At 28.8% G+C, this 26,289-nt stretch overlaps 4 protein-coding genes across 14 annotated transcripts in view; 3 read left to right on the top strand and 1 right to left on the bottom strand.

Moving 5' to 3' along the window:
* Positions 1–2,195, top strand: part of LOC108750678 (hepatocyte nuclear factor 4-gamma) — a 38,549-nt gene extending 36,354 nt beyond the window's left edge. For all 7 annotated transcript variants that reach the window (XM_018490329.1, XM_018490332.1, XM_018490328.1 and 4 more), the window contains one exon: positions 735–2,195. In XM_018490329.1, the coding sequence (XP_018345831.1) occupies positions 735–1,207 (473 nt within the window). In that variant the 3' untranslated portion in view covers positions 1,208–2,195. The remainder of the gene's footprint in view (positions 1–734) is intronic.
* A 1,630-nt stretch (positions 2,196–3,825) lies between these two features.
* Positions 3,826–5,103, bottom strand: LOC108750542 (DNA replication complex GINS protein PSF3). Its single transcript, XM_018490026.1, has 4 exons — positions 4,998–5,103; positions 4,362–4,506; positions 4,147–4,276; positions 3,826–4,066 (listed from the first exon to the last, which is right to left on the bottom strand). Exons 1-4 carry the CDS (start codon positions 5,101–5,103, stop codon positions 3,839–3,841), a joined length of 609 nt encoding a protein of 202 aa, XP_018345528.1. The 3' UTR covers positions 3,826–3,838.
* A 3,464-nt stretch (positions 5,104–8,567) lies between these two features.
* On the top strand, positions 8,568–13,596 carry LOC108750416 (nose resistant to fluoxetine protein 6-like). The gene is made up of 13 exons (XM_018489833.1): positions 8,568–9,018; positions 9,663–9,907; positions 9,968–10,161; positions 10,627–10,727; positions 11,042–11,269; positions 11,345–11,561; positions 11,651–11,816; positions 11,911–11,990; positions 12,066–12,167; positions 12,237–12,369; positions 12,909–13,080; positions 13,219–13,361; positions 13,444–13,596. The coding sequence occupies exons 1-13, from the start codon at positions 8,805–8,807 to the stop codon at positions 13,594–13,596; spliced, it is 2,148 nt and encodes a 715-aa protein (XP_018345335.1). The 5' UTR covers positions 8,568–8,804.
* Positions 13,597–17,533: 3,937 nt separating this feature from the next.
* On the top strand, positions 17,534–21,587 carry LOC108750485. 5 transcript variants are annotated; one of them, XM_018489949.1, is made up of 6 exons: positions 17,534–17,589; positions 18,786–19,020; positions 19,202–19,304; positions 19,725–19,977; positions 20,482–20,635; positions 21,118–21,587. In XM_018489949.1, exons 1-6 carry the CDS (start codon positions 17,587–17,589, stop codon positions 21,309–21,311), a joined length of 942 nt encoding a protein of 313 aa, XP_018345451.1. In that variant the 5' UTR covers positions 17,534–17,586; the 3' UTR covers positions 21,312–21,587. The 5 variants fall into 5 exon arrangements, with proteins under 5 accessions (XP_018345451.1, XP_018345447.1, XP_018345450.1 ...); XM_018489945.1 differs by having other exon boundaries at positions 19,725–19,989; XM_018489948.1 differs by lacking the exon at positions 17,534–17,589 and adding an exon at positions 17,596–17,705 and having other exon boundaries at positions 19,725–19,989.
* Positions 21,588–26,289: the final 4,702 nt, after the last annotated feature.

Below are 26,289 nucleotides of genomic sequence, written 5' to 3'. Positions count from 1 at the left end.
TCAATGATCACGATTTGCAACGCGGAATCAAATGGAATAGAAAATATTACCAATAGATGCAATAAATATGTACTGTTAATGTAGATCGAACACGATTCGCTCGCCACAATCTCTACGTTCTTGGTAATCAATTCGGTCTCGTTGAGGCAATCACGTCTCGCGGTTTCACCAGGCTTTTATAAACGACGCAAATCATTGCTTATTTATAGATATCAGTGATACAGAGAGAAAAAATTGCATATCCCAACTCACGTTGATGCATCGAGATTTAATAAACCGATTAATTTACAATAGTATTACATCATGATATCTTTATTCAAATATTACGTTAATTTATAATTAACGCGATTCAAAGTTGAGAATCGTGGCGATTGAATTCTTGATTATGTATGTCATTTTTCGATAATATTCTACTAAAGATCGACAGTTCTTCTGTCGAAAATCGATTACTAGTATCGAAATTGTTATTTGTAATGCATTCTTTAAAAGAAAAAAAAGTCGTTGTTATCTGATCTCTTTGCTGAAGATTTCTTTTCCAAATCGGAGAAAATAAACACGCGCATTTAAAAAAAAAGGGTCATTAAAATCTTGAGCGGTCAGCTGAAGATTTTTTCCATCAGCTGGAGAATCGGAGATTCCTTTAAAAAGCTAATTTCTAGCCGAAAATCATAGAGTTGGCAATCGTAATTTAATAACAATTGAGCTTCTTCCTTATATATTCCCGTATTTTGCAGACGCGAAAGGACTGAGCGATCAGAAGACAGTTCGAGAATTGCGCCACAACATCCAGATAAAGCTCGAAAATCACATCAGCGATCACCGCTGCGATTTACCAGGTCACTTCGGCGATATCTTGTTGATGTTACCAGCTCTACAGTCGATCTCATGGCAGATGGTCGAGCAGATTCAGTTCGTTAGGCTGTTCGGGGTAGCACACATCGATAATCTACTTCAGGAAATATTCCTGGGCGGTACCACGTCGGAGATGAATGGCACTGCTACGCCCTTACCGATCTCGAATACTGCGCCGGGCAGTTACATGAGCAGCAATGAGAGTCCCAGCAGCCCCTTGACGCCGGCGAATACTGGTGACTTGAGCCCGCAAACCGATCAGATGCCCGTCATGATTCTGAGGGATCTCACACCGAACCAGGACTTCAGATACTTCAAGCAGGAGCCCAGCCTCGAGCCTGAGACCAGCTTCTGACTAGCTTGGGGAACTGAGCTCATCGTTGGATAATCAACGACGTTCTGCTCAAAAATTGTTGCTCAATTAACAAAACAGCTCGTATTATGTTAGTCGAATCAAATGTGATTGTTGATCCGAAAAATAAGATGAAGTGAAAGAAACGAAAGATCGATATATGTTGTGCAACATATGAGAGGAGTTAGCGCGAAAATATTCAGATTTATACGATTGTAATTTAACGGTGCGGCGGTGATTACGTTTTCTAGTTGTGGTTCACGATTAGCCAAAGCCTGCTCACTTGTATAGATAACGATTGATCGCTAATCAAGATGAATGTGATAATTTGATAAGCGATAAAATCGTGTCTTGCCACTATTTTACTTGCTATTACTACTGTCGCGACAGTATTCGGATCGTTTCTAAAAGAAAACGAGGATAACACGTGTACTACAATAATAATCGCAATTGACAATAATAATCCCTAGGTAGCATTGAACATTCCCAATCAGCCAAGTATGTTGAAAAAGCTTTATCAAAGCATCAAATTTTGTCAGCCGAAAGATTACAAATCTGACGTAGAATTATCTGTTACATCAGATGTTCGCGTTGTGCGACATCAAAATGCCACAAAAAAATGTAATTGCAATATTGCTGAAATGTTCCATGCTATCTTGATCATTAGCGACTAATTTGGAGCAGGGATTGAAACCGATGCAATTGAGATGGGTTTCTGTTTGTAAAAAGTATGCAAAAGGAAGGATTCCTTGCTTTATCATAATTAATGCAGCGTTTTTATTGTGTAACTAATATTAATAAGGATCGATTTTCTGTGTCTTACGATGTCGAAATTCGAATCACCGAAATAAGGTCGGTTTCGAACCCTGATTTAGAGAATAGAAAGTAAGTCATATCCGATTATTATATTTTTATACATAGAATTAAGTTTGCAAATCGAGTTAAGTAGACGGAAATAATAGGAAACATCAAACATTGATGTAACGAGAAATACATATATATATATTTTTTTCTATTCTGTTCAGTCAAAAATTGGATGAACAGCGTTGTAATTCGTGATGTAATGTAAATAGCATGATACTGCAACGTATAATAATATATATAACATTCCAAGTATAGAAGTATCGAAGCAAGCGTTATAGATAGTCTTCAAATAGCTGATGGGACGCGCTAACGTAATTATCGAATGCGGGTCCCCTGCAAAATGAAAAGTGCGCCATTGCAATGCAATTTACCGTTAGTAACAGTAGTGATGAGGAGTGCACAGGTGTCAGCCATTTTGTGTATGCGAATGCCGAGCAGTAAGCAAACACGACAGCTGTACCTAATAAAAAAAATGGCTAGTGCATCTTGGGTGCTTTCGAACAAGGAACACACGTGACACGGTGTGACACAGTGCATCATTACATCCTTGTTGTTTATCAATGTTAAACAAGGATAAGATGATCATCACGTGTTGTATTGAATCGCTTGTTAGAAGGCACCCCTTATCGTGGTGTTAGTCTTTAGTCTCATTTTAAAATGTCAATGCTGACATATATGGCCGGATAGAAAGCAATAGCATAATAATCGGATAACAAGTAAAGTTAACGAGGTAGAGAAGTATGAGTACAGATTATTATGAGTAATACAAATACACGTCTATTGTATAAACATGCATCGATCGCATAATGATTTGAGTTATAATTTTTACAAAGTTATAATTATGCGAGAACAATTGTGAACCATGAGAAAATTTCGTGCGAATATGACGGACTAGCGAATCGCTTCCATTTTTGAAAGCATCCGATTTGAAAAGCTATTACGAACAAATCTTGATCTAAAAAAATTATGCAACGTATATATGCATTAGATAATAAAAATTTGCAAATAATTTTATTTGCAACTGTATATTTTCTTTGTTTATATAAATTCAACTAATTTGACTTTTGCTTGTTGCAATAATTTTATGAATATATTTGCATTATATTCTGTATGATTTCTCATGACATGTATCCAGTGTCAAACATATACATATATATCTATAAACGAAAAGAAGTTTCACAACACATAGTACTATATAAAAGACATGTTTTAATATAAGTAGATATCGCAATTAGTCCGGCAAACATATTTTATATTTTTGTACGAAGAGTTTAATAAATATTAATGTTTAATGTTAAATATAAATTAGTGCAAGAAGAAACGCGCGTGATTTCATTGTTAATAATAAAACTATATTCCACTGGTAAGTGTAATATATATTAGTGTTTCATTGTATATGTCTAAGATATTTTAACAGTTTTTAGTCATGGGTTGTGAAATAGATATTATTACCTTTTGTTGTATGATTCTTTATATATTGTTGACAGTTCGAATGTGACTGATTCCATACGAGATACGTATGTATATATTATATATATAAATAAAATTTTTATTTGTTATTTAATAAGTAATAAGTTACACAGATATATATTTGTATCTTTAAATAAAGGGGATAGTTTTAATGTATAAAACAATAAATTTTATTTAATATTACACAATCGCGTTTATTATATTAATCACTCGTATAAAAAATTATATCGCACAAATATATAATTATACTACTTTATATTTGTTTTATCATATATACATATATCGTATGCAGTGCACTTTTTAATCCAATTCATAATCCGTTCGTTTTCGTTTCTTAAGATTCACGGCGCTCTGTGAAGTTTCAATAGTGCATGAACCTTTTCTTAACCATTCGTTCAATTGCACCTTGGCCTTCCTGCCTGTGACAAACAAGTCTCTCTCTAATCTTGGCAGTAAGCTGTTAAGCATAGGATCAGAAACAGGATTTTGTGCCCAGTCCATAATCAATCGAAATCGCGATCTGAAAGTCTGAAAAACACAGAACAATTAAACAATGAATGCGAATTAATGAACAGCTTAAAGTTAATAATTACTAATAGCAAACTTACTAATAGCAAACTATCAATTATCATTTCGCAATCACGATTGTTGAATTTCCTCAAATACATTCCTAGTTCGTAATAATATGGATTCCATTTATTCAGTACAACGGTACAAGCGTCTGCTAATAAAATTTCTCTATAATCAATATGAGAAGCAAACTATTAGAAAATTTACCTTAACAGAAATTAATTCTATTACGCATATACAAACTAGTACAAACCTATAGCCCTCCTTGTATGTTTTGGGGATGTCTACACTGACTATTGATTCTCTTACTTTATTTAGTGGTTGTGCTAACCACAATGGAAGTTCCAACTTCGCACCTGGTTTTAGATCCTCTGACTCAGAGGATAGATCTAGGAAACCTATATATGCATAATACAATACAATGTAAAACGATCATATGTATAAAAACAAACTCCTATTTTCTATGCAAAACAAATATAACATGAGGAATCAAATATTTGATGTTTAGAATAAAATTAATTATGTTTAATTTTCTTGTAACTTTTATTATAATTATAAATTAAAAATTTAATTAATAACTATATTATTGTAAAAACTATGCACAATTATGTAATATAATATTTATAAGAAATAAATTCCTATTTTTTACACAATAAATAACATTAACATAAGGAATAAAATATCCATCTAGGAAAAATTAATTGATAATTTTATTGCAGCTTTAATTTCAAATTAAAATCTTAATTAATAGTGTATTACGCAGAAATGCTCCGTTTTGTGAATAAAAGAAATACAATTCCGCTTGTTTTTGTTATAATGTTACATTTAAAACTAATAAACAAGTCTGTTTTAATAGAGAAAAGATGTAGTAAAGTTTTGATAAGCTTACCTAAGCGAGGTAACGTAACTTCTATCTTGCACGATATTCGTTCTTCCGTACACAAAATATCCGTTAGGGAAAAATAATCCGGCACATAACTGTAAGACAACGTCATTCTGCCTCTTCCAATATTGTTTTGAAAATCTCAACAGTCTCCGTCATTGCATCTGATTTCCACTACTGATCAGCGCCTCTTACGAAATGATATTGCATTTCTTTACTTCTCCTTTTTTCCTTCTCCTTTAATAAGAAACGCTGATTATAACATTGAATGGTAATGTAGGAAACACATCAACTTTTTACCTACATCGAGAACCTTCAGATACTTTTATGCATGTATGTGAAGTTAGCGCACTAAGAGCAGCACTTTTTGAATTTTATAATTTCATTGTGTTTAATTATACTAGGTTTGTGCTAATTATGTAATTTCATTCCATATTTCAAAAAATAAAAAAAAAGTATAATTTTTACAGCTCCGCACTTTATGAATTTTGAATTTTCTTTAATTGTATTGAATTACACTTTTTTATACAAAAGTGAAGACAATAGTTTAAAGTTTAAAGTACAATTGAATAAAGTTATTTGAATCAAAGTACGGTAATTCTATGAATGCGGCAAATTTAAACCAGCTATCAACATCTTTTCTACTATATTTCACCGCATTTCTCTAAATAAATTTAACTTGCTTGGAGCAGATATTTTAATTTTGTTCATATCTACGAATAAGAATTTTTATTTTAAAAATATTATAAAATATTCTTATATAAGTAGAATATACATATGTATCTTATCTCGTACTCTTATAAATGATTAAACTTATAACAAGTAAACATCAAGAAAATAAGTCTTAATAAAGGTACAGTTACAGTCGTTAAGACCCAGTAAACGATAGATAAAATAAATTGAAATGGATTCAGATTTTCAGAAATATTAATTCACGAATGTTAAAATGAATACTTTTCAATCCTGAATGCATTTTTATTTATTTATAGGAATTGCATGGAGCATATCTCTATGCTTTTCAATCTAAAAATAATATTAGCTTTTTTTGTGAATACTGTTCAATTCAAAATTTTGAGTAGAAAATGCAGTTTTTCGATCCAATTGCATCGAATTGAATCTAATTAAATCCAATTAAATAAAAAAAAAAAAATACAAAAAAATTAAATACAAAAAAATATATTTGCTATTTAAAATACGCATCGGATAGAAAAAAATTTCAATCCACTTTAATCCATTCTTTGTTTGTCGGATATAAAATAAATAAACGTACTTTTATTAAAATAGATTCGAAATAGATAATTTATATTAGCAATACAATTATCTACTTATTTTTTATCACTTTCATCAATAATTATACGATCAAAAATCTTCCTCAAGTTGCTAATAAACGGTGCGAAAGGTAATATGTCACTGAAAAATTTACTATTCAGCTTTGATATTATATACATATCTATAGAGTATATAGAGGGTGTCTCGCAATTCGCAAGTCAAAATATCATAGCAAAAAAATTTTCGAAAAAATAAGTTATAAATACATTTATTGTTTGTCGTTCTAAAAAATAATTTTAAACATATAGGTTTAAAATTGGCAAATTATAGATTACGGTTAATCGGTCACCTGCTCATGAGTCACACAGATAACACACTACATGCGCTTACAGATATTAAATAAAAGAATGTGCAACGCAGTAATGATATATGCAATATTTGTTTTAAAGTTATTTGTAAATAGTGTTAACAAATAATTGTAATGCGATTAAAAAATAACTATAATTTATCGAAATTATATCGCTTATTTTTTATTACTTATTAATTGACAGTCAATAAGAGATGCATACCTATATACATATTAACAAAATTGAATAGTTGCAATCAAGTGATATATGTACGGATTATTATTTTATTATAATAATTATAATTTTTTAATATCTTATACATTTATTCTTTAATTTTCTCTTTAGCCTTTGATTAAACCGATATACTATATTTATTAATAAATTCTTTATTACTTATTTATTTATTCTCTCAAAGTATCAACATTATTATTATTATTTAATATACATATATATATTATATTAGGTATCCCAAAATTCGCTCAAAATACTATAACAAGAATACTATAGACTTGAAAAATTAAGTAGAAAAATTATGTGTAAATATTTATTTAAAATAGTGTTTTTTTTTTAATGTAAGGGCATAAATAAAGCTACAAACTATGTCTAGGTGGCTGTCGTGCCTGCAATAGTATTAACACCGTCTAAACGTAATCTATAATTGGTTATAAACTCTTTATTATCTTGAAAGCTACTTAAAATAAACTTATTTTTTTGAGAACTTTTTGCTGTATTATTTTGAGCGAATTTTGGAATATTACCATTATAGGATCGACATTTCTTATTCGCGGATATTATCTGCTCGTAAATTGTTGCAAATATAGAATGGTTAAATGTATTATGATAATATATGATATAAGTTTATAGGATATATATAAGATAGGTTTTAAAAAAAAATTGAATTAAACAAAAAATTTAAAAGAAAACTATTATTTCTATTAAAAATAAAAAGATATATATGTATAAAGATATGTATGTACTTGATATACTCGATATGTACTTTTAATTAATTTTTTTTTGTTAGTTAACATAAACCTAGTTATTTTATATAAATAATATATATACATATGTAGTAGTAAACATCAATATATTAACTATAATTATAAAGATTGCCTATATAACAAGTTAGAAAAAAACCATAGGTTTGCTCTACTTCTGGTGCAGAGCACGAGTTTAGTCGTACAAGGACTTTGAAATAGTGATGACTTAAAAAGTGTCGTGGATATTGTATACGCAAGTGTGATATGTACGTAATTTTTCGTTAGAGTGATTAACATAAATAATAATATATTTTTTGTTCTTATTTTGAGAATATTTTTATACATTTATATATTTTTTAAGCACACGTCACGAAATGTAGGGAGGTCCAAATTCAAATCCTAGTTAAGGTAATATTTTTTGCAATAAATTATTTATAGTTTTTAAAGATGTTTATTAGCATTAAGTTATTTATAGCTTTCTAAAATGCTTATTAGCAATATTATTAAATTATTTATCAATTTAATTTATGATATTATTACTCTAGTTTTGTGTATGATTGCCTTTCAAGACTAAAAATTATTTCGGCGTTCAAATTATAAAACTGGATATGTATATAAATTTACACTAAAATATTACTAAAATTAAACCCTTAAAATTTTTATCATAAGGCTGGTATTTATAGTCAGATCTTATATTCAAGATTGTCTTAAGTACAGTCTTAAGAAGTCTGGAACCAATTAGAGAGCCGTATTAGAGATTTAAGACATTATTTAAGACAGTCTTACTATAAGAATCGACTATGAATATCAATCTCAGTGTATATTCACGTTACAGTCTTGAGACACTTTATTTACGTATTTTTTTGTTATATAAATGAATATATTTAATTTTATCAATAAAAAATATTTATTTGTAGAGATAAAAGGAGATATGATCTACTAAAAAGGGCATATTCGGGCATATAAATCGATACTCGAATATATCGAAGTTTATTGTGATTTCATCTCTTCTCTGCGGCTGTCATCGCATATTTTGACAGTTGTGCAGGTTGAGGATTAATAGTTACACACTTACGAAAAAGTTACATACTTGTGCAGTAAAAAATTTTGTTATAAAATTGTCTTGCTCTTCTGCATTTTAAAAGTGATTTTATGATTGTTGTACATAGATATTTGTAAAAAATGAAGAAATAGAAGTAATTCTTACAGATTAAAGCATTATGAAGCAACGGCAACTTGTGTTTATTTTATGTATCTTGACAAACCTAACTGCGTTGTTTTGTGTCTCTGCATATACTCATAAAATTACTCGTGTTCAGACACTACCTGCTTATGTTATTGCTTCGAAAACTGCTCTCAGCTCGACAAAATGTGGAAAGGAACTACAGAATTTTCGAAATGCTGTTGATCAACGAATACCATGGAGCTTGAAAGGTATACACAATTTAGGATAATAATCATAAATATGAATAACATATCTGCCTAAGAAAAATTAGTCAAGAACAACTTCATTAGCGTTTAGTCTATATTTAATAATTCAACTGTAAAGATTTAAATTAATTTAAGTAAAATATAAATAATAATTTAAATTAATGTAGATAATATTAGTCCAATCCTTGTAAAAAAAAGATATACATATACTCGTATATGACCTGCAAAAAGAAATAAAATGTAAAAAGATGATCAATTGTGATGTTATAATTTCGTATAATAAATAATAATTTTGTATAATAAAATTTATATTATAATATTTTATTATTTTTTGCTAAGTTTTTGAGAACTTCTTCGTAAAATGTAACACAAATATTGTTTCTCAAGATTACATAACTTTTTCGTATCATTATCATCTATCTATGATATTCATTTTTATAGAAGATGATTTTATAAAACAAGAACATATAATGATATATTGTATTAAGACAATATTAATAGATATCTAAAAATTTCAATAATGCAAAATGTATAACAATTTTTTTGGTACTCTTTTGTATAATAAATATTAAAGGATATTTGTAACAATAGTAAAATTAGTACATTTATTGATTTTGTATAAATAACAATTAATTTTCATTTTTTAGTATTAGATTCCAGCGGTGGATTTGAATCAGGTTTTCTTTACGGTAATACTTATTGGCTCGGTAGTCGTAGCCAGTGTCTCGATACGATGAATACGGCTCCTTTACAGATCGCAGAATATAAAATATCAAATATTACGCAGTATCGTGATCTGCATAAGGAGTTTCCGCCTTTCGAAGTAAATTACTTCGTTGCTCATCTGAGACATAATAGTACTCTTAAACATTACGTAAATGTATTTAACGAGGTAAGCTTATGAGATCTTCATGTCATAAGGAACATGTTTTAAATAGAAAATTTATTTTAGAATGTGATTTCGCTCGGACTTTGTTTACCAGCATCGTGCACTATAGATGAACTAATTCTTATTTTGGAAACAGTATTTCATGATAAAATTACTTTAATTGATGATCTTTATTCCGTGGATTTCCAATTAATCCAAGTTAAAGATCTAAAAGATGATAATGAATGGCTATCCAGCAATGCCTTACTTTTGGTCGGGTACGTCTCGGAAAAAATATAAATAAAATAGCAATTATTTCAGAATAATAAGATCGTAAAAGAGAGACGCAATATTTCAAATAATTTTTATTAAAGTCAGTCAGAATTAATAAAGGAAAATCGCCGATATTGACATAGTTTAAAGAGATACACTCTTATTTTTCGGAAACTAATCATTGCGGTTTCTTAATATTGATAAAACCTATATTGGTAACTAACATTACTCTATATAAAATCAGTTAAAAACACATTTTACAAATGCGAAAATACAATACTTACGAATTTCTTTTGAGTATCAGACTGCTCCTCGCTCTGATAAAGTGAACTATAATTCATAAAATATTGACATTATAATAATTCTCTAATTTTCAAAAAGTTCAATGACTTAATGAATCCAATATAAATAAAATGCTTATATAAATTAATAAGAGATAAAGAATTAATACAGATATATTTTGTTTGTAGTATAACCTTGGCATTTACTTTTTTTATGATAATAATTGGAACGTTATATGATATATTCATTCATCAAAAATATATGAAGGAAAGTGCAACAAATAATGGCAGTAAGCATTATATTCAAAATCTCTAAAAATACTTTTCATTTCAGTAGACTACTCCGAGTTTTAATCCGCTTTGTCTTCAAGAAATCAAATGCACATTTTTCTTATTCAAATTGTTAAATAGATTTTAAATCAACAATTTTAATTGCTTTAGTAATAACCAACAATATAAAATTTTTGTATAACTATAATTTTATTTACGTGTAATTTACTTGTATAAATAGTTTCATTAATTTAATATTATTTTTATTTAATCGAAAAGCATCTTGATTTCTATATCAATGTACTACTAAAGATTCAGAATTGAAATGATTCAGATGTGAAACACATATCCAAGGATATAAATACGGAAATAAATTTGTTTTCATATCAAGACAATATAATTGGAGGAATCCTAATATGTTTTTCCGTTTATACAAATACGAAAGAAATATTTCGCACAAAATTAGATACTGGTGCAATATCCGCCCTCCACGGCGTAAGATTTCTAGGCATGTGTTGCATAATCATATCTCATACAGCTGTTTATGCAATGGATTTTATTGGTAAATAATTAAAAACACATTTGAAAATGGATTCTAAGTTTTTTGTGCATAATGAAAATTACTTTGTGTATACAGACAATAAAATATGGATGTGGAAGAAACAGATTTACCATGTTAACAATTATATAGTTGGTATTAGAATTGTATCAATCGACTTTTATTTTCTTTTAAGCGGATGTTTAGTGACTTACATATATTTGATGAGTAAAATGAACAAAGGACAGATTGAGTCGACTAATTGCAGAGAAAAGTTAATTGAATTATTTGTTCATATAATAAAAAGATTTATTCGGTATGATCTTCGTTATGTTAATAGCAACAAGAAAAGATAATATATAGTAATTGTAATAAAATTCTTGTTATTATTATTTTATTTTTAAGACTGACACCGGCTTACATGATGGTGTTAGGTATATTTCAATTAAGCTCGGTTTGGTTTGATAAGACATCCCAATTTTATGTGAGCGAAAAATCGCATGAAACTTGCGCTAAGTATTGGTGGAGAAATCTTCTATACATAAATAATTTTTTTGGTCTTGATGCAATGGTATGAATACGCTTAATTATATATATAAAATCAGATAAAAAATTTGTTGGGGGACATTAAAATTCTTATTTTAAAGTTTATATTATATATACAGTGCATGAGTTGGAGCTGGTATATAGCTAATGATATGCAATTGTATGTAATTGCTATGACATTGTTGATTTTGTCGACTACGTAAGTAAACAAGCTAGTGACAAAAGTCTAATATGTTTATCGAATAAATTCTCAAATACATATTACGAATTTTAGATATTTCTACACCGCTGTTACGATATTGGGTGCACTTTTAATTGGCTCAATTATTCTTAGTGGTTATACTTCTTACGTTTATGGAATTGTACCATTTCAGACGTAAGTTATTGACATATTTTGTTTACAAGAATGAATTAAGGAAGCGGTCTTTTTATTATGTTGTTATAGATTCAATGAACGTTCGAAAGAGTTTAGAGATGTCTTTTATTTCTTACCATGGTTTAGAATAAGTCCATACATTATTGGAATAATTACGGGTTATGTTTTAACGAAAACAAAGAATAACTTAATTTTAAAAAAGGTAAAATATTATTTCTATTTTTATAGTTTAACGTATAAGTTCAATAAGAATTATAAGGATTAGTTAATAATTATCCGAAATGTGCATTATAAAAATTGATTAAAATAATAATAGAAAATCTACAAGCACGTTATTCATTGATATACTTGACTTGCTTTTCAATGCACTTGGTTTAATGTTTAATAGAATTTATATCAAGAAAAAAATATTTTTGATTAGTCTTTCAATCATGCATACATTATTTTTTTTATGAGATCTTCGATTTGGCAAACACATTTTAAATAATTCGAAAAAGATAATAATTGTCGTTTCTTTGATAGCATTGTGGAATAACATGCTTATTTTCTATTGTCTTAAATAAATTTTCTAAATGTATTCGAACATTTTAATAATCATTGATTTCCTCTGATAAAAAATATAATTATTGAAATATTTATAAATTGTATAAATTATAACTTAGTAATTTTTTAAATAAATTAATTAAAAATATAAAAAAAAATAAATAGAAACGTTTTATAATAACTTAATATATATTTCAGAAAATTATAATTTCGTGTTGGTGTCTTGCTAGCGCTTGCTATGTTTTTGTATTTAGTCTTTATGGGAGACACATGTCCGTTCTGGCTACTGCAGTTTATGTTGCACTGTACAAAATATTCTGGGCAATACCTGTAGCATTAATTATAATAATATCTTTTATTAAACATGGAGGTTCGATTATTTATTAATACATAATTATATTATATTAAATTAGTATATTTTCATAGTAAGAGTAACGTATTATTTTTCAATTAGTGTTTCAATTTAAAAACATGTTTTAATAATAATATACTCTTACATTTGTTACAGATATTATTACTCGGTCTTTATCATTAAAAATCTGGGTTCCATTTAGCAGACTCACGTATTGTGCTTATCTTTTACATCCTGTCATCATACGATCGATTTACTTAAGCCGTGAAACAACAGTTCACTTTGAATTTTTATTTATAGTAAACATGCAAACATTTAAAATTCTAACTTAAGAAATAAATTTAAAAAATGTATTTATTCCTTTTTAATTTTTGTTTTCAGATGGTTACGGGTGTGGGATATATTGTGATTAGTTATTTTTGCTCTTATATACTGTCTGTGATGGTGGAAATACCTTATATCTTGTTGATGCGAATGTTCATTCAATATCGTATTATAAACAAGTATAAGATATTTGATATAAAAATATCGTAATTTTGTATATGTATATATGTATATATATATATATATATATATATATATATATCCATATGTGTAATACTAATATATTAAGAAATATTGTAGCATTAATTAAAATTCATGCAATTATAAATTATTATACTTGTACACTTTGTCATTAATTATTAATACATTATAATGATTATACAAAATAACGAAATGTTAATTCAAATTTGTTGCAAAGTTATATTTTAATTTAATCATATTACAAATTTTTTAATTACACTATTACAAATTGCGAGGTTAAAAAAACAATTATTACTTTTATTAAAAGGTAGATTACAGAGAATTATTAAGTGATGTACTTATTACGCTTAAGTTTTATAAATTGAATTAGGAAAAATATTTCGAAACTAATAAATAATAAATCTCTCTCTCTCTCTCTCTCTCTCTCTCTCTCTCTCTCTTTCTCACTCTATAAAGTGCATTATATTAGAAATGCGCTAAATATACCAAGACAGCTACTGTTTTCTATGCAAGATTTTCTATACAGTAAATTTTGAAACATATTTATATTTAAGTTTATCTATTAAAGATATTTGATTTTTAATTGCGTATTTTTAGCAGATAATAGTGCAAAAAAAATTTTTTACTATGTAAATTATTAAAAAAATTTAAATAATAAAATAATTTAAATTTAAATAATTTAAATTTCTTACTATGTAAATAATTTAAATAATTTTATTTACTATGTTTAGCAACGCAATAAAAAAAAAAATTTATTTTAATGTGCATAAAGCTATAAAAGCGTACGTTATATTACATGATAACGACTACGACAATTCGCGATTATTTACATATTTATAAAAAGTATTGTACATGTTAACGATCGTTTGCAATACGCAAAAAAACATTATTATTTTTGATAACATAAATGAAGAATATTGTTATTTATTTTATACAATATTTACTCGTATATTAATCATTTATTAGAATGTTCATCGCAACATACAATTGTTTCTTTGCTACAAGCTGATTCAATTTCCGATTCAATTTTCACTCCGCAACAACTCAAATACACTTTCATGATATCGCAATCGTATTTCTTCAATTCATTCCAGAGAAGCTCAATGAATGTTTCTTTATCTGTATATAGTGGGCACCAAACGTATGCATATCTACCATTCCCAATATCTGTATATTTTCCGAATAATTTAAATTTTTGCGCTATTGCACATATTTCATTCAGACGGTCATACGATACACCTAACATCTGTAATAATTTTTGGTTGTGGCTAATGTAAATCTGTGAAAGAAAAGTGTTAAAATGTAAGTTAAGTTTGTAACGATGTCATAGAAATTTTCACATAAAAACTAGTGTAAAAAGATTTGACATAAAAAAATAGAAGACACAGCTGCACATACCTTTACGGAAGAAACACTGAAAATTTTAAAAAAGCATTGGGTGTTACACAATTTCCAGCGCTATTTTTTCGAAATATTCAGTGCTTTTTAATAAAGGAAATATAAATGTAACAGAATAAATTTTTTTGACTTACGTAATAAGACTTACATTTAATTCCTCATTTGTCTGAGAAATACGTTTGAATGAGATATTATTACTGTACATTTTATTAATTTTTTTAAATATATTATGAGCCATAATTGTTGCAATATCAATGTTCTTTAAGATAAGGTTGCCAATTTGGGGAAAGATATTTATTAACTCTGTCACTCGTTGTGTCTGACAATCTAGATTTTGCGTTACTTTTGAATCAATTAATAAAATCATTATTTTTGGCATTTTATGCAATGAAATTAAAGTCATTATTCCTAATCGTTGTTCTATTATTGAGCCATATACACAAGCAGTTACGTCAATCTTCCCAGATGCGGGAGAAATTTCTTCGCAGCGTGCGGCATATGATTGGATCTTTTTGAAATCAGTGTCTTGAAATTTACCTATAATACCCTTTTGTACACGTGACCAATGTAACAAGCATGCCGTGAGACATACTGTGAATGATGACAGACAGGCGAATTCCTCGTCAATCATAAATTTTGTGGATACATATATTTTGAATGATGATATGGTAATTTGCTCTTTGTATAAAATATAAACGAGCAAATAATAGAATGTTTGTACAATTTCCTTTCGATAAGGTGGACTGTATAAATTGTTTGTGAATCGAACAATCTGCTCATGCAGTAGCTTCATATTTTGAATGGAATTGTTGTAGAACTTTAGAAATTCTTGTAAAGGTATGTTAAGATGTATGTAGATTTGAGGAAAGTCTATTTCAATACTGTTTTTTGAAGGCAAGTGCGATAAATCGGTGAATGTCATTGTGGTACGTAAATCTATACTAGCTGTTATACTATTTTTTTTATATTTCACCGCATGTTCACCAAATAAGCTCATCCTGCCTGGTGCGGATATTTTGAAATGAATCATTTTTATAAATACCAAATTCTATTACATAAAGTATTTTGTAAAAATTATAAAATCAAATCTACTTTGACCTTTTATACAAATTTTCACAATATGTGAATTTAGAGTCGTCAGCTTAAACAAAATTTAAAATAATCTCCTGTTTCATCTGATTGTTCTAGTACTTGCAATAACAGTGAAAAAAAGTGATTATCAAATATTTTCCAAGGTTTTATTAACCTAAATTAAACGTTCTTAATTAATTAACAACATTACATAAAAGATTATTTATGCACTTTAATTAAAAGATATTAAAATGTGTTACGCTTTAATCTGATAGTAATAATACTTTATATTGTTACTTACTTCATAAAATAAGTAGGACTAATTTAAATGAGTTTTTATTGAAATAGTTATTAATAACGATTATTTAGCTAAGTCGACTTTGTCTGCTACTTCTTGTAACAATGCTTACACAATAAAGAGTCTAAAGTCACTAACGGATGGTTAAACGCGAGAAATAATCACATGTATAGAGTATAATATTAATAATATTTACAAATTGAACTTTATTTTTATTTTCCTGTTCTTGAATATTTTTATTTAAATTATTGGTCTAGAAAATCACAGGGTGACTGTTGCTTTTGTAGAACTGAATCACTCTAATACATTTCTTAAATTTATTTTTTTTTAATTGAATGATGTTCCCCATCTGATAAAATTTAATTTCAGATATGTTTATAAAATGTATCTGAAGAGATAATAAGTAATTTTTTTGTGACCGACAATGGAGCTTTGGCATTCCAAAAATTGAAAAATATTGACATTTCGACTGTCGATATAAATTTTTCGATCGTCGATAAATATCTACCGAGAAATTATAATACAGTTTCATTTAAAAATTCATTATTTATTATTATATATAGATGTTTTGTAAATAAGCATATATATATGATATAATTATATTCGTGAAAGTGCATTTTTTTATTTATCGTTTACAAGAATAAACATTAATAATACTAACAAAAATGCAGTTTTAAATAAAAATTAAATATTATTGATTTATAGATATGTCTACAAAACATTATTAAGATAGTAATAAATTATAAAATTAATATTACATTATAAACGATATAATTTTAGCAGTTACGTAAACTTCCCAAGTCTATCGGTCTTGAATTTTGTCGGTAAATGGGATATACATTTTTTTATATTATTATCAATAAAATGTTTCATATTTTGTATAGAATAAATTAGCATTCAATAATTACTCCTCTAATTAATTTTTTATAAATAATCACGATTAAAATCTGTATTAACGTTGTTTTATCTGCAAAATAAAAACATTAATATTATTATAGTAAATATATAATGAAATCAACTCAAAAGTAGTATGAAAGAAACATCAAATAAAAGATACACTTTTCACATATAATAGGATAGCTTTTACATCGGAATTTAGGATTTAGGTGTAATATATAACTCACTTGTAACTGGCTATATGGTTTGTCATTTACGTTCAATAAAAACGCGCGTGCGCTCTGCACCAGTCTGAGATACCCTCGGATATCAGAATTGCACAGGGCTAGTGCTCAATGGTAAGAGTGAATTTTCTTATCACGGTCATATTTTTCTTGATTGTGTGTTCGTACGAAGTGATCTGTGACGCGTGGAAAATGGACGAATTTACTTGAACATCCTCGGCTTGTTTTGCGTAAAATCGGTGCTTGGCTCGAAGGTGTATAGGCTGAAACACAATCAAAGAGACGAGAAAGGAAATGGAATGAAAGAGTGACTGGAGATTTAACGTCACATTACTTTTGAGAAGGTTTTATATATATTTGTTTAGTTTAATTTATTATGATTTAATTTATTGTCGTATTTTTTGATTAAATGCTCTTTTTGTGATATTTCCTTAGTACATTATGATAATACGTATATTTTTATTTTTTATTTTATTTGTTTATGTTTAAGTTTAGATACAAATATATATATATACATTTAAAAATATAAAATAAAAACTTATTATTTAAAAAACTGTTTTGGTCTTTAGTACAATTTTTATAAAACTTGTTGCATGCTTATTAATTATTTAGTTTATTTAGAAACAAAAAATTTATGTTTTGACAAAAATAGCTTAAAAAATAGATTAGAGATTATTTCTAAAATAATGATATTAATAATTATCAATAATTTAGCTATATAAAATGTATTTAGGCGGTCCGTAATTTGTGTTGATTACAATTTAGACTATAATTTTATTTATAATTTTATGTGTTGTATAATACAGAAAACATTTGTAGAATTAAAATACATACACAAACGTCACAAACATATATAAAATATATAAAATTAACAAACATATATCAAAATATGCGGCATGTAAAATCATAAATAGAATTATATTTTGAAATCTGACATATTATTTAAGACTGAAGTTTAAAGTTTTTAATTGATATTACATATAACATCTGATAATTAACACTATAGCAATTATTTAAAATAGGATTTATATTTTATTATTATAAAAAATTATTTTTTATTTCATTACTTCCGTGATATTTTCTATTTTTTTTGTACATTTTAAATTGTTTTTTTTTTGTATTGGCTTATAAAATTATTTAAAATATTAGAGAGGTGTATGTACAAAGTATATTATAATATATAGTAATATTGTAATAATATATTCGTTATAATATATTCGATAATAAATTCAAGCTCTTGTCAATTTATATTATTACTTTTGTCAAATAAAAATATTTTAATCCAGCTTTGTTACTTTACGAATTTACAGATGAGAGCATTGGACACAATTATGAATTCAACTTGCGCTTACTGTACCCTTGAACCACCCCCCGACATCCTTCACATACCCCCGCCACCATTCCCGGCCATTCTTCAACAAAGTTCTGATTTTTATCCAAGTTCTGATATCCTGCCATTTCCACCGCACTTAAATGATAGTCCTTGCAAGCATTTCTGCGATCGACGCTCCGAAGGAGTTCAATATATAGAAATGCCTCAACAAGGTTAGTAAAAAAACAATTATTTACATGAGAAACTAAAACTTAATTGATTTAATATATATTTAAATTTCTATTAAACTATATTTTATATAAACATATTAATACAGATAATCAAATTATTTTATACTTTATTTGAAAATTTTATATCAAAATTTAGATATATATAATATATATAAATTTTTAGGGACTGTCTTTGACGATACATGGCTTCTGATTCTAATATCGTCATGTGTTGGTGTCATTTTTATTGGCATAGTGCTTGCGACGTTGCTCTTAAAATGCAAATTGTAAGTATTTTTTTATTTTTACGTGGAAAATTAATCTAAAATGATATATCAGTAAATATAATTCAGACTAGCAATTAAATAGCAAGTATAAATTATGAATATGAATTATAATTTATCTTTAAAATTTTTGTATTTGTTTGAAAGGCATTAAAAATAAATTATATTGTTTACGCCTTTTATAATTGTAATATTAAAAGAAAATTGCGGATAAACAAAAAAATATATACATATATATCCGCAATAAATTAAAAAAGCCAAATCACATTTTATTCTTACATCAACTGCAATGTTATTTAATAACAAAATAATATTGACACAAATCAAATTTGAGGTAATTCGAATAATCTAGCTCCGTGAACTCCTATGTCATTCAATTTTGATATAAAAAGTGTGAAATGAAACGAGCAATGAATGTAATAGCAACAGGAACGGCAAAGGCGGGGTGATTTCCATGCCGAATACAACCTCCAGTATGCAGACGAAAAATGGTAGGCTCCAGAACGAGGCGGTGCTTTACCCTTGCGCGGCGGACACCATGCAAGATAGTCGAGTTATGTGGGCTACCCTTACCCCACGCGGGACCACAAGACACTATTTGGAGGAGCATACGTACGAAACCATCGGGGGTGGGCAGTTCCATAAACGCGCCTGTACGACTACACCAACCGAACATGTAAAACTCAAGGCAATCTAACAATACGTTTATATTACACAATGTCTGTTTCGTGCGTAGTCATTCTAAAAAAAATTCTTTTGTGAGGCCTTTTACTCATGAACATGCTAATTTTTTTTCTAAATCTTTAATTTAGATTTCAATTTAGAATTCATTTTCTGACAAAGACATCAGAACAAATTTTTAAATAATTTTGAACATTAAATATTTTTATCACTGATCATTAAGTCACAGATGTGTTAAAGGAAAAATTAAATTAAATTGCAATTGAGATAAAATTAAATATAGTTAACAACGAATAAGTATAAACATTTATCTATCTGTTTGTATTGAAATTTTTTTTTTTAATGGAAATCGCCTTTCATTCTCAGTTGTTTATTGTTTAAGAACCATTAGCCTGTTAATATTTTAATAAGAAATGTCTCAAATATATATTTGCTTGTCCAACTAAAAATAATTCATTTCGTGTAAAACATATGTGAATATAAACTAATGCTTTTCTAGACGTATGCCGATCCACCAGCTATTAGTCCAGTGCAAAATCGTCCAAAAGATGACAAAGCTTTTGATAACACTGCTTTCGTAGATTATGAAGAGCCATTGTCTATCAAGACTGAATATTATCAGCTCAACGACGTTCTGGAACCGAATGAATCCGGTAATATAGCTTGATTGATACAACGATGTATTTTAAGAGCATAATTGATTTTTCTAAAATATGTCTTTTCAACGGATGTTCTTTAATTAACGTCACATAAAAATTTTCTAACGCAATTCTTAGTACACACAATGGATTGATCGTGTCCTATGTATTTCTTTTTTTTTTTAATACTAGCGATATACTCGGCTATACTTATTATTTTGTAAAAATATAAATATACTTGTTGAAATAATTTTGATTTAAGTTTTAAAACCCGAATCTACCATACATTTTGTGTTACTTTAAATACAATATGTAGAAATATTTGTAATTTTTTTCTTAATTTTATTTTGCAATTAAAAACACGTAATACATCAAATAGTTTGATTTTATATAAAATATATAAATATTGCATACAATGAATTTTTATAAAAAGAAAAAAATTTTGTATGTGTCGCGCGTTTTAGAGAGAGTCAGTAATGAATCTCATGTGATTTTAGGGATACTTACGATTCAGAGAGGAACTCTTCGTCCGCGCGTGAGTTCCCCGACGAGAATCGAGCATCCGAACTTACCCCCGTTAAACCTTCATCCGCACAAGCGCGCATCTCGCAAAGGTTCCGGCTCGCAGCACACCTCGGACACGCTGTTGAGGAGCAGCATCACATCGTCCACTTACATACCGACCATATAAGCGTCCTCTTATCATGTTTTTTCCAGGGTTTTTTTGCTTTGATAAAAGCCCAAGTTACGCCGTGCACCTTCTACATCCTCGTTAATATCATCGTATCTAGTCATTGTAAGCACGCTGACCGCCAAGTAAAATAACGATATAATCGTGAGACGTAATTCTTTTTTATCGATTGATATAACTTGTGATTGTAATTGTGTAGAAACGGTAGGTTGTAGACTTAATAGAACAAATAATATATATGTTACATTTGCATCTTACGAAATAAAACTATGCATAGCAAAAGATGGTTCTTGTTCCCGTTTAACTCAATGAATTACCCGTTCCATTTTCAGGAAACAAACTGATGTTACTTGTTGTCATTTCGGCAAAGACGTCATTTTGTGTTAAAATAACGACAAATAACGTCAGCTTCTTTCTTGAGATTATTTCTGTTATGTATTTACATTTATTCATTTTGTACATGAATTTTTATTAATCTTTGTAGAACTTTCACTTTTAGTACCATGGATTCGTTGATTTGGAAAGATGAAATTTAGCTTCGCGTCGAAAATTATCGATACAAGCATAAAAAAAGTTATTGATACGTTGAAAGGGAGAAAAGAGTGTTCCGTGTACAGTTTCAATACTTTATTCATATAATTTCGTAGTTACGGCATTATTCCTAAGTATTTACAACGTCTCCAATCTCAGGAGAATTTTGTAATGCGTCAGTGCGCACGCAATACTGTACTCACTGTGTGTGATGTAATGTGATGTGTGTGTATGTGTACGTGTGTGTTATCTGCGTACTTCTCTTTCTTTTTAACAAGATTAACGCGAAAATGCATCCTCGGAGCTGATGAAAACGCTATTTCAATATCTAACGGATACGATGAATTCAGTTTCGTTCCTATTTCTTCCCGTTTTTTCCCGCATTGCGCGAAAAGACACTCTTGTAGCAATAAATTATACACAGATTTAAACGCTATCCGCTCTCCGATCGCTGCAGTCGTATAAATAAGATCGTATAAATATAAAAATAGTTGTTTCACTCAGCTCCGTTTGTCTTTGAAAACCATATACCGGGTGAAATAATAACGGTAATCGATCTCTCGCGAGGCGTAGCTTAGGATATACACCGCTTAAGAACGCGAACGCCAACGAAACGTGACCCCTTCGCCTTGACGTGTAAAAAATCTAACTGCATCGCATGCGCCTATCTCGTATATATTTAACGTTTTATCTATACTTCACGGTAACCTGGAACAGAACGGCCGATTCCGATTTCCTACCGCCATAGGATCGTGTTAGCGCAATAAGGCCTGTCCTTACGAAGAATCAACGAACTACAAGGTAATGTGACTACGGGGACGAAATTTGTTAGAGAAATAAAAGTATCCCCTTGTATAAATAAATTCTAACGAGAATCAAGAAACCAAACAATATTAAGACCGGCATATACAATTCTCGATAATTTTGATTCCCGATGCCGCAAGAAAGAAACTTGCATTTCACCTATTATTCACAAATAGACACGGTCATAATCGCATGTCTGTAATAGCCGAATCTGAACTTAAGATTGTTTACCCATTTCTAATCCCTGCTCGATTCTGAATATCGTATACGATTTCTCCTAGCAAACATCAATTAACAGTAACGTAACTATTCGTTCAATTTTTCACTCAACAATATAAATATATTATGTGTTACATATAACTATTCTACGTTATGTTACAGTTATATTTGTTGAGCTGATAATTCTTCAACAATATAACTATAATAAAACATAACTGTTAGCTATGTGTTATTGTTAGTTAATGTTTGCCGGACTGTAATTCTCTTGTAGTGACTCGTAGCCCCGATTTGCGCAACACGATCCACTCGATAGCGGATTTTTCTCGGCGGATCAGCCTCTTGCATGTGTCTCTCTACTATACATACACATGTCATATGAAATTCTCAATTAGCCGACAACAAAAGTGCGTCCGCTTCAATGCAATTTCATTCTCTATAACACGTCTCTCTTAGCTCGCTCTCCTTCCGTTTCCATTTCGCCCACGAATGTAGTTTACTATCTAACTATAGTGCATTTATATACGACTGTACAATGTAAAATATAATTCCATCTAGCTATAGCAACTCTAGATATAGCTGTGAGTGAGCGTTTGTTTCTTATCGTTCTTCATCTTATTTCAAGTATTATGTGTCCATTAAACAGCGGTGACATTTCGGCAAATTTATCATATCATAAATAAATATGCACTTCTGCAATGATGTCTCGGTTTACTTATCAAATGTTGCAACAATTTGTTTAGAATTATGTTCAAAGTATCATTCTCATTGAGATATCATTCGTATTCTTTTTAAAATTATCTCCAAAAAATCCGGAATACGTGCGACAAAAACATAATTTTATTTTTAACTACAAAAGCAATTCTTACAGTAGCCCCTCTTTTTTATACATAATAAGAATAACTCTTTGAAACTTTATAGTAGCATATTTCATTACAACTTGTTGTAACATTTAATATATGAAGAGAGTTTTGAAATGCATATTTGTTTTATCAGATGAAGATTATAGCAAAGTTAAGATTACAAAATTCGCGATTAATTCTCAAATGCGATCTGATACCTCCGGTTTTTTCTTACGATTTGTGTAATCGTAATAGTTTCAACTTTTGCCATACTACGGCGGATAATCGATAGTTTATGTGAAGCGTTCGCTAGAGCCGTCAATATTCAAGCAACTTGTTTTGAATATTTTTGTAATTTTATAATTTCAATATGACAAACAATGCACACACAATACGTGTAACATAAATAACATCACTATCAATGATTATATTGACAGCAAAAAATTTATGCGAATAACAATATAATAATAGTTATTATTATGTTAATAACAAATATTTTAACTAAAACAATATTAACCATATCTTATAATTATCATGACATCTTCATACAATTTCTTCTTGATTATTATACAGGATTTCTAATTTGTTATCAACTCTATTATAAATAATTTTTATAAATAATCAAATTGCATTATATTTTTTAATTTAATAAAAATTTATAAATTACAATTTCCTAATTTATTAGATTTCTATCTTTGATTTTGGATGCAGTTGTTACATCTCTTATTTAAATCAAGATTTATTTGTTTATCTTTCATTTTCGTTTTAAATTAAAAATATTAAAAACAAATAACTTTTCCATTTCAACTTTGCAAAACAAATCGCCAAATTTAGATAAAAACTTCATTTTTATTTATATTTAGAGTAAAGTAAATAGAAATTAATATCCAATTACGAACAAACCCGACTGCTCCAGTGCTTACTCGCGACACGCTTTTAAGTTCGACATAGTATATAAGTTAATAGTTAGAGTAACACTGCTCACTAAATATATTTTTATAGAAGTTAATTTAGTTTAGTATAAACGTTAGTTGTCAGTACATCGAAGGATATGCAGATAGAGAATTAGAGGGCAGTGATAACAATATGTCTAGAGTTTCTTGTCGATAAAGAGCGTTTTCTCTTAAGGAAAAAAGAGAACAGATAGAAAAAGGATTTTTTTTTAACCATCTCACGAAGGTTATGTCACCGTTAGGAAACAGTAGTCAAATTTTCATTTCGCAAGAAGTATCGGTCACCTGAAGATCAATCGATTATATTACAGAAAAGCGCGCACGCGTGAGATTAAAGAAATTTTTTTTTTACACGAAATATCGTTGTTATCGATGTATCGTTAAAACTGCCCATACACGCAAGGTTCAGCCACATAAATATATACAAAATTCACACACCGATTTGCTTATCCGTAAATGACCTTTGGGAGGGATGAGACGAGGGAGTTGAAGATTGGGAGAGTGAACGATTGTGTGCAAGTCTAGCGAAGACGAGAGAGTTAAGATTTATTGTGTCTCGTTAATAAGCGTAAAAACGATCCGCGCAAAATGCGGATCGCAGTGATTGAGAGTGGCACTTTTTTCTTGCCTCAGTGATAGATCCGAGCTTTTGTGCGATTAAAGAAGCTTATTCGAAGCGTCAGTTTGCAATATTATGTAGTGCGTATTGCCACTGAAATCTATCGGTGTCATAATCTTATTAAAGATTAACTTACTCGGCGGAAAAATCAGATCTACTTCAAAAGCCTGATTAATAAAATTCTCAATGGATTGTACATCTGTAGATTGTACATCTGTAGAGCTAAAGCAGAACAACCATCATTTAATAGAGAGTATTTGATAGAGAGATTAAACTCTCGGAAAAATCGCAATCAGCAAACACCTATCGCTGCTAATAGACAGTAATCGATTAATCCCGATTGTTCGCGTTAATTGTTCTTCCCTGAGGATTGTTACTTCGAAATACGTGCGTATCGACTTGTTAATATCTGCTATTTCACCGCAAGGAGAAACGGCGAATAAGCTATATAGATATAGAGAAAGAGAGAAAGAGAGAAAGAGAGAGAAAGATATAGAGATACCATTGATACTAGCAACCGATTTCAAGATCTTGTAGAACAGTGTGATCTAAAGGACGATTCGTTCGTAGGAAGAGTGCATTACAGAAGGAGGACTTACAAAATATTCGAGAGCACTTTATAACAATCGGACGTTTTTCTTTCACCTTCGATTAATCGCCGAGAGACAATCTCGACCAGTGATGGGCAAAGTACTATTTCCATCCTTAAATATTAAAGGTAGCTCGCTCATCGTTTATCAATCTATCGCACTATTCTGTCAATAAAAAATCTTGGGGCTACTCTACAAGAAAATAGTGAGCTTTTATATTCTTTTCTTATACGAAAACATAAAAAAGCATTTTTTCAACAAATTTCTTGAAATGATCAATACGTTAAGAACTATATGTTTTGCAGAAGTCAACAAACCTTTCTTGTAAAAGATTTGGAAATGAGAATTACAGGAACTGTATATATATATATATAGACCTTCATGTATAACTGAAAATCCATATTCACTCTTAAATATCTTTTA

This window comes from Trachymyrmex septentrionalis, unplaced genomic scaffold (genome assembly GCF_001594115.1).
Source record: "Trachymyrmex septentrionalis isolate Tsep2-gDNA-1 unplaced genomic scaffold, Tsep1.0 scaffold37, whole genome shotgun sequence".
Lineage (NCBI taxonomy): Eukaryota > Metazoa > Arthropoda > Insecta > Hymenoptera > Formicidae > Trachymyrmex > Trachymyrmex septentrionalis.
Note: the sequence above shows the minus strand (reverse complement) of the source record. Positions and strands in the feature narration are given on the sequence as shown.

Coding starts and splice junctions, on each gene's coding strand:
- LOC108750542 (XM_018490026.1), bottom strand. CDS start 5,103: ATGACGTTGTCTTACAGTTATGTGCCGGATTATTTTTCCCTAACGGAT. Junction 4,507..4,997: donor AGTTACGTTACCTCGCTTAG/GTAAGCTTATCA, acceptor ATGCATATATAG/GTTTCCTAGATCTATCCTCT. Junction 4,277..4,361: donor ACATACAAGGAGGGCTATAG/GTTTGTACTAGT, acceptor TATTGATTATAG/AGAAATTTTATTAGCAGACG.
- LOC108750416 (XM_018489833.1), top strand. CDS start 8,805: ATGAAGCAACGGCAACTTGTGTTTATTTTATGTATCTTGACAAACCTA. Junction 11,270..11,344: donor TTATGCAATGGATTTTATTG/GTAAATAATTAA, acceptor TTGTGTATACAG/ACAATAAAATATGGATGTGG. Junction 11,562..11,650: donor ATAATAAAAAGATTTATTCG/GTATGATCTTCG, acceptor TTTATTTTTAAG/ACTGACACCGGCTTACATGA.
- LOC108750485 (XM_018489945.1), top strand. Junction 19,021..19,201: donor TATAGAAATGCCTCAACAAG/GTTAGTAAAAAA, acceptor ATAAATTTTTAG/GGACTGTCTTTGACGATACA. Junction 20,636..21,117: donor TCTGGAACCGAATGAATCCG/GTAATATAGCTT, acceptor ATGTGATTTTAG/GGATACTTACGATTCAGAGA.